The 14,712-nt window shown below is 45.2% G+C and overlaps 3 protein-coding genes across 31 annotated transcripts in view; 1 reads left to right on the forward strand and 2 right to left on the reverse strand.

Annotated features, from left to right (window-relative positions):
- Positions 1–427: 427 nt before the first annotated feature.
- MYF5 (myogenic factor 5) lies at positions 428–3,025 on the reverse strand. Its single transcript, XM_045780029.2, has 3 exons — positions 2,372–3,025; positions 1,620–1,695; positions 428–1,225 (listed from the first exon to the last, which is right to left on the reverse strand). Exons 1-3 carry the CDS (start codon positions 2,870–2,872, stop codon positions 1,035–1,037), a joined length of 768 nt encoding a protein of 255 aa, XP_045635985.2. The 5' UTR covers positions 2,873–3,025; the 3' UTR covers positions 428–1,034.
- Positions 3,026–10,347: 7,322 nt separating this feature from the next.
- On the reverse strand, positions 10,348–12,293 carry MYF6 (myogenic factor 6). Its single transcript, XM_045779836.2, has 3 exons — positions 11,557–12,293; positions 11,177–11,267; positions 10,348–10,975 (listed from the first exon to the last, which is right to left on the reverse strand). Exons 1-3 carry the CDS (start codon positions 12,073–12,075, stop codon positions 10,857–10,859), a joined length of 729 nt encoding a protein of 242 aa, XP_045635792.1. The 5' UTR covers positions 12,076–12,293; the 3' UTR covers positions 10,348–10,856.
- A 151-nt stretch (positions 12,294–12,444) lies between these two features.
- Positions 12,445–14,712, forward strand: part of LOC148108660 (uncharacterized) — a 199,554-nt gene continuing 197,286 nt past the window's right edge. For 16 of the 29 annotated variants that reach the window (XR_015727160.1, XR_015727161.1, XR_015727164.1 and 13 more), the window contains exon 1: positions 12,537–12,694. The gene's annotated coding sequence lies outside the window, so the exon portion shown is untranslated. The other 13 variants (XR_015727166.1, XM_087868902.1, XR_015727179.1 and 10 more) reach the window with 12 other exon arrangements.

The following is a 14,712-nucleotide window of genomic DNA, read 5'->3' on the forward strand; positions in this document are numbered from 1 at the left end:
TGATTTCTAATGTCCTGTAGGTATTAAAATGATGTAATGTTGCACATTCTTTTCATTGAAACACGTAGTCTTGTCCTGAATAACTTCTACTTTCCCTCCACACACACATAATTTGACATTACAGAGCACAGTACTAAGAGAAGGGAAAAATTGTATTTAGCAGGCTCCCTTGAAAGCTGATTAAAATAGAAATGTTCTCCTGATTTGTGACATCAACAGAACCTAAAGTGTGTCTGTGAGATGGTAAACGTTCGAATGTATCCACAAAGCCAACTATTTTGTTATTTTCAGCCCCATGTTAAAAATTTCGTGCCAGTGACTGCCAATTCCATTAGGGGTGTTTTTTAAAAACAAAACAAAACAAAACAAAACAAAAACATGAGCCAAAATATTTCTTCATCTAAACAATTTTATTTATGGTGGAATTTCCAAAACTTCTTATATCTTGAAATTATCCACAAAGTACTATTTTGTGCTTATATTAAAAAGATGCACTCCTTGTAAGAAAAGATCAAAATATATACCATTAGGCAGTACTGTTATGTTTTTACTTATTACAATAACACCAAAGAGTTAATAGAAAAACAAAAGTTAAATAGATTTAAGGTTTCCTGTAACTGATTTCCAGCTGTTCTAATGTTTTAAAGAAAAAAAATAAAGATCTAGCATCAGACATAATATTTTGATAAGCAATATTTATTAAAAAAAATATAAGTTAAGCATTGCAACAAGCTACCTTCAATGAATTGCCCCCTAACAGAAAGAATATTATTAGAACTATATATCTAAAGCTAATGAGGAGGTAAAGAAGAAGGAAGAGGAAGAGAAGGAGGAGAAAAGAAATAAAGTATTAATTGCGATGCTGACTTTTTAGTTAAATATACTTTCGTATAAAGTGGCAAGATAATATTTACAAATTTACAACTGAAAGGAAATCTTTATATACAAGTCATCTTGCTTTTGAACTTTTGGGACTTCCTTCCTCCTGTGTAATAGGCCCTCCCCGTAGAACTCATCTAGACTAGATTTTCAGTTCATAGCACATGATAGATGAGCCTGGAATTAGAGGGCCCTGGCGTTGCAGGCTGTGAATCCATGCTGGCAACTGGGGAGAGAGAGGCCGGGTCCTGGAGAGGCAATCCAGGTTGCTCTGAGTTGGTGATTCGATCCACTATGCTGGATAAACAATCCAAGCTGGATAAGGAGCTTTTATCTGTGGTGTAGACTAAGAATACAAGGAGAAAACCATTAAAAAAAAAAACCAATCCCAAATAGGCCCCTTAAACCATAGGTCAGCACCTTTGACACCCAGAGTTCAGGTGGTCACTGAAAGCCTGATGTAGAAATTTGCAACAAATATCTAGCAATTCATGGGGGTGAATACAGGGCGTGGAGAAGCCCCCTAGTAAAATTTCAAGCAAATGTGCATATGTGTGCAGCCGTTAGGGGGATTTTGAACGAAAGATGTATGTATATTTTGCGGCACCAAAACCTCCCCATAACAACCCTCCCTTCCATTCCCTTCCCCGATACAGCCCGGATAATCAAGCACTGCTTTGACAGGCTGAATCGTGAAGTTAAACTGATTTTTAAACTACTCTGAAGTCATCAATTCTTACCATTTGGTACATCAGGGCAGTAGATGCTGTCAAAATTGCTGCTCTTTCTGGACCAGACAGGACTGTTACATTCAGGCTACAACACAAGACACAAAGGAAGTTCGTTTTCAGGTCTTGGCAAAAGATGCTTTGACCTCCGGTGAGGCTGTGCTTGACCACTAGCTCTGTACATTGACCACTCTCAATCACCTTCATTGCCTCCATTTAGGAAGGGTCGGCCCTCCCCAAATTGTAAGGGCACCGAGGTCAATCTCTGTGCTTGAAGAAGAGGAGAGCAGCGCAAAGGGAAGAGGGCGGGGGTGGAATTCAGCAGCAATGTGCGTTGGGTTAACCATGCAAAATGGATTGGAGTAGAAGGAAGCCACACTAATTCAGGGAGAGAATACTTTCCCAGGGCAAAAACACATTAAAACCTGGCAGCGTTGGAGCAAACGCCCTCTGAAAAGAACGCATCAACATCTCTCTCCAGCCAGGCCTCAGCAGAACAGGGACGGGGCCATGTGGAGAAAACATGTTATTGATCAGTTGCAGCCACCTGTGTCACATGACGACCCTCCCCTACAAGGTTCACCTGAAACCTGGGAGGAAGTCAAACTAAACTGTTCACCAGCTGTTCCCTGGCATCTTTCTAATGTGCCACTTCTCTTCTAGCCCCCCCCCCCATCCACCAATAACCACTATTTGGTTGCCACACCTGGTTTAAAGGAGATGTAAGAATTTTTGGGAAAGATCGGGGTGACCAGGGCTCTTACCATGCCGTCGGAGCAATTGGAGGTGGGGCTGGTGGGCTCGGAGCAGCTCTGTCCCGGTAGGTTGTAGTAGTTCTCCACCTGCTCCCTCAGCAGCTCCTGCAGGCTCTCGATGTAGCGGATGGCGTTCCTGAGGATCTCCACCTTGGGCAGCCTCTGGTTGGGGTTGGTCGTGGTGCACCTCTTGAGCGTCTCAAAAGCCTGGTTGACCTTCTTCAGGCGTCTCCTCTCACGCATGGTGGCCGCCTTCCGCCGATCCATGGTGGTAGACTTTCTCTTGCATGCTTTGCAAGCCCACATGAGACAGTGGCCAGCCTGGTGGTGGCCTGTAGGTGCTCGCACATGCTCGTCCTCGTCTGAGCCTTGCAGCTCTGGTTTGTGCGCCCTGAAGGCAGCCTCTCTCGGCTCAAACTCATCCCTGAACTCGCCCTCCGGGGACGGGATGCAGGTGCCGTCATAGAAGTACTCAGAAGGCGAGAACTGGCAGCCGTCCATCATTTCCATCCCTCGCGGTGAAGCAAGTGGCGCACCTGGACCGCAGCGCGAGATAAGGGGAGAGACGGGAGCCTAGCGCCGCTTCGGGCCCACAAATCCCGGGCGGAGCTCCCTGGTCGGTTTCTCCGGTAATTAACAAGGGCAAACGCCTGGCGGCCCCGGGTCGGGTGTGCTGGGGTTGGGGCTCTTTATATATTCTTGGGGGAGGGAGGCCGGCCCCAGTGGCCAGGCACTATTAGCATATCCCACCACAACCCCCGCAGGGGCTGTCTGGGCAAACCTCCGCCTTTCCTCTAGAGACAATTTGCTGTTTACAGCTCCTTTTGACGCTAATGGTTTTACTGCATTTCTGCTGGGGCGGAGGGATCATTCCCCAACCCGCTCACTTGCACTCTCTAGATAACCTAAACCAAGGGATCACTTAAAGAGTGGTAGAGACAAAGCAACGAAGTCCATCCAACTTTTTGGAATTGCTCATACATTAAAAAATATTAATAAATAAAACACCCTGCTATAAGCTGACACCAGAAGCCGACCTGCCTTCCCAATCTTGGACATGAGGAATTACCTTGCTTTAGGTGTTTGTTTCCCTTCTACACGGACTTTAATTATCTCAGGAATTTTTTCAGTCAGTGGATCAAATAACAGTTGCTAAAAACTTTGAAGTGACATTTTCAATCATGGAGTGAGTTCAGATTTTTAAAAATCTATTTTGCTCTGGTCAGAATGTCACTTTAGGCTCTGTGTTATTGGAGGGTGGGCAAGGAGGGTCTTTTTTTCCAAGAGAGGGCTCTCTCCGAGTTCACTTTACGTGTCTGCTCGTGTAAAAGAAGGTGGGCTCAAGGGCCCAGTGACCACGAACAGTCCTCCCTCCCTTCCCCCTTCCGCACACCTTTAGTGAGCGCCTCCTCCTTTGTACCAGGCCCTTGCTAGACCCCCAGCCGGCCGCAGATCAGTACTGACTGCACCTCTGTGATTTGTGTTCAAAGCAACTGAGTTTTAGACGGCGATCTCTCTTTCCAGGGGCGAGTTTCCTTTCTCCTCTTTCTGCTCCGCCCTGCCATTTCGACAGACTAAACAGCCAAGCTGGGCTTTGGGGTCGCTAATTTTCTGCTTTCAGGCGAACTAACACCGTTACAGATGCATGCCAGCTGCCGGCACAGCAATCCTTCTCGGCTCGTGTAAAATTTCCAACTCAAACCTTGAGTAACTTCACACACTTTGGCGACAAAAGCCTTCCAGAAAAGCAATCGTAGCACGGTCTTTGGGACTTCGGTGGGTACAAGGAGGGAAGGGAGGGTTGCCATTTATGTAAGAATGAATCTATTCGTCGGCTTCTGCCAGTGCTCCTCCACCCTTAAGCCACTTCCAGATCTCTTGGGGTGGAGATGGGAGGGGACGGTGCTGTTTATGTACAGGAAAAACCATTACTTAAGGTCTAGGCACACAGACTTAAGTAGTCTGGAGGTTTGGACAGGGTTTGTGGTCCGATTAAAATGGGAGGGAGTGTTCTCATCACCATCTTCAGTCATCCGGTCCAGTAAGTAAGTGTTGTGGCTGCAGAGTGGGGGGAGGGAGCGCTTTCTTCTACTACTTATTCCTAAAATTATTTTCCTCAAACAACCCTGGCTGGCTGATCCCAAGTCTGCAGGGATCAGAGAAGTTCTAACTTTTTTAGGGTGAGATCCGCTCTCCAAAGTGAAGGTCCGGAAAAACACGGGTGGTAGAGTGTCCGTCACTAAGGTTAGCTACTAAGACAAAGACACCACCACACACACACACACACACACACACACACACCCTTGAAAATCAAGCTTCCCTTCACACCAATGGGCTGCTTAATTGTCTGGCCAGTGGGAAATCCATCCGCACCTTATTTAGGACTATTAACAAGTGGATGCCTTTGAAATGAATAGGGTACCAAGGGCTACACTAGATAAAAGAGTCACGTTCCTAAAGGACCCTGGCGGAATGGAAGACTCCATCCACACCGGTAGAAACACTGGAGTGCATACACATTGTTACCTCTGAAATACAAGAGTGGGGAGACAATCTCACCGGGGAATTCGCAGCCAAGTCTCACGGGTTCTGGCCAGCAGCAATACCCCCACTTTCTCCGACTATGCAGTACAGACGTGCCACGCAGATTTATGATTTGGGCACCAATCAACTTGCCCCTGAAAGTTTAAGTGGAAGATATGTTACCCTCGCCTTTCAGCTGATTTCTTTACACCAGGCACCTCATGTGCTCTGTACCCAATCCCTCAGTGCGGGATATTTGTAGTAAACAATTATGAAGACTTTTCTATTTGCCAAGCACTGTTCTCAACCCCGTCCATGCGTTCATTCATTTACTACTCTCGACGACTCTGTGGGAACTATTCATTAGATCCATTTTTAAAAGACGGTAACCGGAGCTCAGGGGGTAGGTAATTTGCCCCAGGTCCCGCAGGACTGGAACTGGCGTCCTGTCCCTTAGATCCCGCGCTCCTGGAGGTGAACTGTGTTTGTTTTCTCCCCGGTCAATTGCGGCTCAGTGCGCGTGCTTAGCGCTGCGGCGCAGAAAGTCGCCGAAGTTGGGTGCGGGACGCGGTTCCCTCCGCTCAGGGCCTGGGAAGCTGCTGTCACTCAGGAGGCTCTGGCAGGAGCCGTAGTTCTCAGAGGTGAGGGCTGTCTTTGGTAAGGTGATCTCAAAACAAATTTACCCGAGTGCCGCGGGCGAGTGGAACTAAAGAAGCCGCGAAAACACAAGCGCCCGGCGACTTAATGGGACTTGCTGGGGGGAAACAAGGTCCGGGGTTGAGGACCCTTGGGACTCAAGCGCTGAAAATAGGATCTCAAAACACCAAAGTAAAAAACGAGACAAAACTTTTAAACCGCTGTCAGTGGCGAGAGGGGAGAGAGAGGAGAGAGAGAAAACAAACAAAAAACGGGAGACAGGATACAAAGAAAAAAGGGAGCCAGTGCTCAGGAGAGCTTCTGCGGCTCTTCTCCGAAGGGAAACTGTAAGAGAAAATGAGAAACTGGGTGAGCGATACAGAGAAAAACAATTTTTTTGAGTGGGGAAATTGAACAAAGCAGTATGAAAAAAGTTGAAAATCACTAAAAAAGAGAGAGGGAGATCTGCTTTTACTCAAAATCAGACTAGACTGACTTTTGTTCCTCATAGAAAAGAATAAAAATACAGTTTTTCACTCTTTCTTCAGAGAAGTGGATTTCTTACCTGCATATTCCCATATATTTAATATGCAGCCACGTTAGAAATGACATCCCAACACTAACTACTGGGAAAGCCTTACGGTAGATGGATGAAGGGAAGACAATTAAGCCATGCATGGTGTTATACATGAATGCCACCCAAGGTTCTCATGAAGTATATAATTAAAAAATTTTTTTTCACTTAACATTCTGAAGGAAAATAAATAAATTTGATTTTCTTACAATTTAGACTCAGCAGGCTTTAACTGCATAGACCTTTAAGTAATCACCAACCTTTTTTTTTTTTTTCCCTGAGAACCTATTTTAGTTTAAGTATTATGGCAACAATCCTAGTGTTGATGGACAGACCCCACCAGCGAAATGATGCCCAGAGCTTCCTTTACTAGTAAATTTTGCCTACTCTAGGAATTCTGCATTATTCCAAATTTTCTATGCTTCTCTCAGTGGGAGAAACCAAATATACATAGAAAGATGAGTCCATTTCAATTCACTTCTGCCTCTATCTGAGACCCCTATCAAGTCCTGGACAAAAGGATCTGTTCTAGCGATTTTTGCTTATCATGTATAACTTCACAATGTGCTAAACAATTTCAGACTGCTCTTAGCTCTGGGAGCCAGGCACACCTAAGTAAACACATTAGTACCTGCCAAAGCTGCTGGAAGAATTTGTGGAGAAGACAGCTGAGGAAGACATTGGCCTCTGCTTGAATTCGAAGACTCCCAGGAGAGATCAAAGGCCTATGGAGGGACTTTGAGCAGCCTTGAGAGTAGAGAAAGGAGCCCGTTCTTGTAGCATTATCTTTGTTTCAGCACATGGCATAGCCATTCTGAACTGAGAAGCCAAGCTGACTCTGAACTCGGCTTGCAAAAAACTTCTTTTTCGGAATGAAACCTCTAGGACTGAGGGTCACGTTTTGTAACACTGCTTTTGAGTTTAAGGGAGTGACTGGAGGGGTCTGTTGGGGAAATGTCTTGATGGCTTGGCTCTTTGAGGAAGTACCATGTTATTGCTAATTTACTACTGCATTAGATTAGGAAATGAGATATTCAAAATTTAAACTTTAATATTTTTAAAATGTTTTCTTCTAGGCAGGGTGCTCTGGGAGGAGAATTCTGAGATAAATAAATGATATAAAAAATTGCTTACTAAGAGAAGAGCACAAAAGGCTATATTCTAACTTAGAGTCAAAAATGTCTTAGTGAGGATAGAGTTCAGTTTAGCAACCCAAGACTTCTCTGGCATTCTCAACAGTAGTTGAGAACACTGAATTTCAGCACCATGCTCCCATCCCCCCTACATATGAAGGAGTCTGATTATGTCCATTAGACATAAGTGAATTTCCATTATGTTCAGGGTTGGAATTCGATGATTCAGGTGTGATGATGAAAGTTTGAAAAAGCTGGCATTTGACGTTTCATAAATTATTTGTATAGTAACATAAAAAAATAACTCATTTTAAAAATATTTGATAACTTTATGCCTACCTCTGGAAAGAGGCTCAGTTTAAATCCCAAATTGCTTATCTCTACCAAGTTACTATATCTTGATTTTCTGCTTCCATGGCCCTGTTTGTTTTGGCTTTGGCCTTAGTAAAGATTATCATCATTAATATCAAATAAAAACATTTTAATTGCAAACACACCAACGATTTCATTGGAAAGCCTGATATGTCAACTATAGCAGTGGAGGTCACATGAAATCTTTGGGAAATATTTGCTCTATTTAACGAAGAAACCTCTATAGGCAAACTTACTCCAAACAATTTCTCAAGTTACCTAGCTAGGAGAGATAGAGAAGATTTGGTTTGCAAAGACTGAATAAAATCCATCAAGCAAATAAAGCCCATGAATTGATAAAAAGCACTCTGCTGCTGAACAGTTTATAACACAGATCTTATTACGAATATACGTGCAATCATAAAGTAAATGAATTCACCTGGTTAATTACGAGATTTGATTTCAGTTGTGGCTTGAATCTGAGGCACATATATATATACCTATGTTTTATTATATATATGATCTATATAATATGTAATGTGTATACATAGAGTGCATATATATGTATAGGCATACATTTTAGGGAAAATATTGATTTTCAAGAAAAAAATTATAGATACATAATAAGCATGCTGAATGGATATCCACATCACCCAGACATATTCATATACACATACGTGTTCTGATTGGATAATTTGAAATGATCTGCAGTTTATCTTTAATTAAATTACTACCCTGATTTGGAGTTCGCTAGCTAATCACTCTTGAGAAAGAACATTTGGAAAATGATTGCTAAAGAGAGCCAAACCATTCTAGACCCTAAATGTTCTTTCTTATTTGCCAAGGCTTCTCCTTCAGGGTGCAGGGCGATGGAGCCAATGGGCTGGAAGTCACTGGTATTTACTGGCTCCAAGCCCTGGCTCTATGCTTAGAAATGCAAGAAACTCTTTGTTCCAAAGAAACCTCTTCTCAAAAGAAGTAACAAGTTTCTCTCACACAAGTAGTTGTAGGATTATGAGTGAATATGTAAAATGCTAAGAATGAGTCATTCATATTGCTACTGTTTCATTGTTATTAATACTTTCCCCAAATAGGGCCTGCAAGGTCGCCAACAGTATTTGAAGGAACTGTGGCTTTTGGTGGGAGAGAAGTCTTTTGACGGCCAATGTAGATTCACTAATGAAAAATAAAGAGAGCTGACATTTAGTATTTGTTTGGTGCTCTGCTTTGGCTAAACCCTTTGTGTTTTACCTCACTGAAATCTTCACCCCCCCCCCCGCCCCAGTTAAGCACCATTATTGTTGTCATCTTTATTTTATAAAGGAGGAAACCCGGAAGAAGAGAGGAGCTGGGATAGCCCAAGGCTACACAGGAGCAACCCGGTTTCAATCTAGGCAAGCAGTGCCCACAGCAGCTCGGCAGTTTGCAGCCACTAACGCTCCCGCCAGCTTTTCTCAAACCTCTAGGAGAGATTATATGTCAATGTCGGGTTTCTCTATGAAGCTTTCGGCACTTTCTTAGCATTCCAGGAGAAACTCAGGTGCTCTGATGACAGAGTAACTATTCCCCTCAGAAAGAGGCCCTTAGAGGTAGAAAAAGGGCATGATACTGCTCCATGCCTGCAGGGGGCGCTGTCTGCGACTGTATCTGGAACTTCTGTGGTGTGCAGCAGGAAGGTCCAGACTGGAGTGTTAGGAAGCAAGGTTGGGCTGGAAAATACTGAATTCAGCTTGATTTTCACATTTGTGAACTGAGGACCAGTCGGGGGAAAAAGAGGGAAGGAAGAAGCCAAGAGTGGGGAGGGGTGTTGGCGTGAAGGAGCCGTTTACAGAACGTAAGCGAGAAGTAGCAATTCCAGAGAAATGGCTGGCCCTCTCCTCTGCTTCACTTCCCACCGCGATTCTTGGTGGTCGTTTCTTCCTGAAGTTACAGGATAAACAAACCTGGCACACGTTGTAAAATCCTGGCAGTGAGGAGCTCCTGGGGCTTCAAGCCTCTCTGGGGGCTTCGCTATTTGGTCCAGCTAAGAGGTTTCATGTGTGTTGCTGTTGTCTTTTGCCCTCAGCCATTTAACCCTTCCCTGTCTTGAAGCAACCTGTCCTTCAAAGAAGCCTACCCCGCCCCCCTCAGAGACAAATTGTTCCCTTCTTTTATCTTTCTATTTGCAAAACAAACCCCAGCCACACGAGGCCTGGAGGATATTCAGTCTTCTAACTAGTCTAGTTCAAGAAAAGTAGGGAGGGGCCAGAGACCTGGCTGGGAGGCCAGTGCAGCCCCTGGGTCCTCCGCGGGAAGGCTTCTTCGTGAAGGGCCGGGCCTGAAAAGTCAAACAGGGAAAGTAATTTGTGCTAAATTAGCTGAAGAGCTTTTTAGGCAAACACAAGTTTTTGTGTGGCTATTTCTTGCAACAATGAGCTTTTACTGGATTGAAAATTCATTTGTTAATTCTGGGTAAGTAAATCTCACCCAGATCTCCAGGTGTAGAGTGGTTAAAACATAAAAAGGATGCTGGTAAAAGGGAAAAGGGCAGATTCCTTCTGGATTTTCCTCTTTTAACCACAAGTGCGAGGTCTGTATGAGATAGAAAAGTGAACAGTTTAATTCAGACATAGGAAAACAACCCATTTTCTTCCCTTTAAACCAGCCTTAAAGAACACACCCGAATAAATGGGCTTGTGTGGCGTCTAAAATACGCCTCCTCTTTATGTGCACCTGCTCCCAAACATACTTTTCAGCCGAATCAAATTAGGACCAACTTTGTTCATAAACTTATTTTTTAATATTACAATATCAGGATCCCCGCACATTATATACGCAATCCGTCACTCTACATTTAAAATATATTTCTTAGGTTTACATAAAAAAATGAAAGTACTAAGATTATTTACAAAAATACATTCAATACCACTAACATTTAGATGCAACGTTCCCACTTCGCTTCAGACAGGAATGAACTTCTTTTGAACATGGCACAAAAGGATCACCGGAATAAAAGAAAGAGGTTACACAACTAACCACACAAACACAAAGTAAGGCTGCTAGACCTAAGCCACTCGCGGTTCCAAGAGTAAAAGCCCAAAGCCGAAAGGCTCTTTCATCTGAGCGTGCACAACAGTTTCTGAGAAGTTTCTTTGTGAACAGGTCTCCTTCCCTTTCATAACCCCCCGGGTCTGGGTTCCTAAATATTAATGTAATGCGACCCAGGCTGAAGGCTTAGGCGAAGGAGGGGGTGGGGTCTTCCTGCTGCGCGGAGAACATCCCAACCTCCGGCTGCCAGTTACTTCTCCACCACCTCCTCCACGCAGGGCAGTTTGCGTTCCTCTGAGGAAATACTGTCCACGATGGAAGAAAGGCATCGAAGGCTACTCGAGGCTGACGAATCAATGCTTGCCCCTCCTGAGCAGAAAAAGAAAACACACAAGTACAGCAGCCCCGAGGAAGGAAGACCGAGGCAGCCGCGGGCCCCGCGCGAGGCCGCTTAGGCAGCGCGGGAGGACCCCGTCCCCGCCGTGGCTCCGAGCCCTTTCCACCCCTTCATCCCAGGCCCCCTCCCGGGATAGTCTCCAGCACAGCCCAGTGCCCTTTCTTTTACTTTACCTTCCTTGGCAGTTATCACGAGCCCCCTGGAATGATCCGAAACACTTGGCCACTGGGAGCTGCAGGTGCGCAGGAAATCCGCACCCTCAAGCTGCGGAAAACCAAGGCCGCAGAAGATTAGGAAAGAAACGTCGTTCCGGGGAGGGAGTGGGGAGGCTCTGTGGGGGTGTCTCCCCTGCTTCCTTAGGCCGGGGACGAATTTCCTGCCTATTGCAGGCACCCCGAGTTCACGGGTCACTGGGGGTTCACTGGAGAGGGAGCGGGAGGGGTGGGCGAGGAAGGGGAAGGGGAAGGAAGCCCGAGCAGCTGGAGGTTAAGGGCCCAAGGAAACCGTCTAATCAGCCTGTGCATTCCCCTGCCCGGGCAGCATTTGGGCTTACATTCTCTTGCTTGGGTCTGTAGCTGAAGGGGTCCACCCCTAGCTCCTGCATTTTTTCCTGCTGATCCAGCTGATGGAGCAGGTCCTGCAGCCGCTCAATGTAGCTGATGGCACTCCGCAGAATCTCCACCTTGGGCAGCCTCTGGTTGGGGTTGGCCACAGTCCGCCGCTTCAGTGCCTCGAAGGCCTCGTTGATTTTCTTTAGTCGCCTCCTCTCGCGCAGGGTGGCAGCTTTCCGCCGGTCAGTGGGGGCAGATTTTCTCTTGCAGGTCTTGCAAGCCCAGATCAGACATTGGCCGGGGCAGTGGGGGGGCTGCAGGCCCGGGGGCGCCAGGACGTGCTCCTCTCCGCTGCTGTCACTCCCAGCTTCAGGGGGCATTTGGTCCTGGCAGGGGGACAAGGTACCATCACTCCCTGGGTACAAAGGGGAGCCCTCTGCCACTTCTAATGGCTGCAGAGTAACATTTTCCCCGTCCAAGTAGAAGAAATAGGAGCCAGTTTCAAAAAGGTCCATCATCATGTTCTCCTCCTTGGCCTCTGACTCGGGCTGAACTGGGTGATGGGCTCAAAAACCCAGAGGAACCACCCAGATGGCATTTAATTAGTGCGGTGACATAAGTCGCCCCAGCTTTATATATAGTAGCTCCTGAAACTCAATCCAACTTTTAGCTCTCACGGAGGATCAGTCTCCCAATGTGATCCCAGCCAGTGCTCTCCAGAATATCTGGTTTGAAAGAAAACTGAGAAGTGTCACCTCCAGGACGATGGGACAATCTGTATGCAGAACAGGTTAAAACAAAACACTTAGAGAGAATCCTACAATTTAAATGAAGCCTTGACTGCTTCCAGTTAAGACAGTTTAGATGCTAACTTGTTTATGGGACAACTTCAAAACAACTGGGGATTTACACCGCTCCGTTCCCCTCCCCCAGGCTCATCTGAATTCTAAGTATAGACCCATGATGAAAGATTTCAGAGGCAATAGCCATTGCTCCAAAATAGCCTGGTTAGTATTTGCAGAGTGGTTCAGCTCTTTTCTCTGTCCTGCCTGTCAAAAAGATGCTATTCCCGTGATTAAAACCATTACAGTCCTTCAAAGGTTATACATGACTTTCAGGCTTCAGCCTCAATAGCAGCAGGTAAATCTCTTTCCTCTCTTTTGCTAAGGCTGGAAGATGATTTGGGAGCTGGAGGGGTGGCTGGAGGGTGCTCAGATTCCTTCCTCGGCTGTCTTATTTTTTGGGGGGGGTGGCAACCAAGATCTGAATTCTGTACCCCTCCATGGCGGAGCAGTCGTACCAATGAGGTAAGGGCTGGGGCAGAGGATGGGGTTGCAATACATGTAATCACTTCTCTTTAAAAACAGTTTTAGTGGAAACAAGACTCACCCCATTGCTACTGGATAGTTCAGAATTCTCTGCAGCCCCCCTTCCCCGAGGTGCCTCTGTTGGGGCTCCTGCCCTGCACACTGTGCTCACGGCTTGTTTGTTCGCGTTCTTGAGATCCACTGACGCCAGATAAGTTGTGTCATAGGATTCAGATGAGAAAGGTGGCAACCAAGGCACAAGCAAGGAATACAAATTTTAATTGCAGCCCGCCATGGTCCAATACACACAGCATGGCGGTCGGGAACGCAGTACAACGTAAGGATGAGGACAGCGTCTCTAGATTCCGAGGAACTCCCCTCAAGTCCTAGCTGAGTTCATTTCTATTTCTGTGTACATAGACAAGTACTAGCTCTGGATTTCTCCAAGATAATAGCAGTCGTCTTCTAGAATTTGATCGAGGGTTGACTCGAACGGTGCCCTGCAGGTGAAGCACAGAGCCTTCTATCGGCTGCTTGAAGAGCAGTAGCATTGGAAGCCTGAGGCTGTGCACAGGGCTAAGACCCGCTCCTATGAGGAAATAAGGCACAGCTATTGCAGAGGGTTTGGTTTTTTTTCTCTTTTATTATCGCATTCTTTTCTTTTCCTTTCTCTTTTCTTTCCTTTCCTTGTCCCTTCCAGAGCTCTGGAAGGTCACCCTGCACCTATAAATGGCCTTTGGGATGACAGTCAACCTTGGTTTTGGCTTTGATAGTCAGTGCCTGAAAAAGTAGATGGAAACATAAGGTCTTCCTGTTCTGCCCCCGAGTAGGGATGATTATAGGCTGAGTTCTCTGTGACTTCAGTTTTTAGATGAAGACCGTGAAGACAGTCTAAGGGACCAATGGTCCATGTGGGAACTAGCTACATTTTTGAGCCAAGTCACTTATTCCAGAAGATGATTCTTCATAGTCTTTTCTTACTGTGCCACAGGCTCCGGGTGTTATGTTCTGACATTTGGGGCTGTTTTTATGTTTTTGTTATTGCGCAGCTGAATAATTTCCTATCGAGAACCATTTTTATGTTTTTGGAAAAGTAGTCAACACAGGGAAGAATAATAAGGAGCCATTACCTCTTTTGTGACATTTTCTCCTATTTCTGCCAGGGCAGGTTGCTGATATCAGCAGTTAGGACAGCAGATTGGAGGCTCCAGCAACTCAGGGTATACTCTAACATCCATTATGGAAAATTATCCTGTGCTCTTAACCAAACCTGCATGATGCATCTTATAATGGGAAGACAATCTGAAAAGTCATTTTTAATCAGTAAAGGTATATCACATTATTTCTAGGATAATTAAGACAACGATAACTGAAATACATTTATTTGGCATTTTGGGGGTACCTACTAAGTGCCAGATAGTATCCTGGGAGATGAGGATAAAACAGTAAGAAATGATCCCTTTTCTCATGGAGTTTGAATCTAGAAGGGTGAGTGAAAATGACAAAGAGATTAAAAAATGTGAGAAATAGCTCTCAATTTGGGGTGCGGAAGGCTTAGGTTACAGTCATTTTAGCTTGTGAAGACTCCGTCAACTCTAATATCTCAAATTCTCATTTTTTTAATCCATAAAGTTAATATAATGACAAAAGATGTCATACTCTCAAAGGTAGTGATGAAGTTTTTAAAATTGTGCCATCATTTCGAAAATGTTGCCTATTCTGTAAAAGTACTTTCACTAATGGAATTAGGTGTAGGCACAAAATGAGGTAAGAAAAATAGCACTGCTAAGGAATTTTGTTGCTCGGATAGTAGGAGTAACGTTAGGGTGGTACCATTGTTAGACTCCCCAT

Source organism: Ursus americanus, chromosome 17, assembly GCF_024610735.1.
Source record: "Ursus americanus isolate L20-20 chromosome 17, mUrsAme1.1.p, whole genome shotgun sequence".
NCBI classification, from domain to species: Eukaryota; Metazoa; Chordata; class Mammalia; order Carnivora; family Ursidae; genus Ursus; species Ursus americanus.

Bases quoted from the DNA above. Each gene is read 5' to 3' on its own strand.
- MYF5 (XM_045780029.2), bottom strand. From the start codon at position 2,872: ATGGAAATGATGGACGGCTGCCAGTTCTCGCCTTCTGAGTACTTCTAT. The intron at 1,696-2,371 runs GTAAGAGCCCTG...CTTGTGTTGTAG, and splicing joins CCAATTGCTCCGACGGCATG to CCTGAATGTAACAGTCCTGT. The intron at 1,226-1,619 runs GTAAGAATTGAT...TTGTATTCTTAG, and splicing joins CTGCCCTGATGTACCAAATG to TCTACACCACAGATAAAAGC.
- MYF6 (XM_045779836.2), bottom strand. From the start codon at position 12,075: ATGATGATGGACCTTTTTGAAACTGGCTCCTATTTCTTCTACTTGGAC. The intron at 11,268-11,556 runs GTAAGCCCAAAT...GGTTTTCCGCAG, and splicing joins ACAGACCCAAGCAAGAGAAT to CTTGAGGGTGCGGATTTCCT. The intron at 10,976-11,176 runs GTAAAGTAAAAG...TTTTCTGCTCAG, and splicing joins CGTGATAACTGCCAAGGAAG to GAGGGGCAAGCATTGATTCG.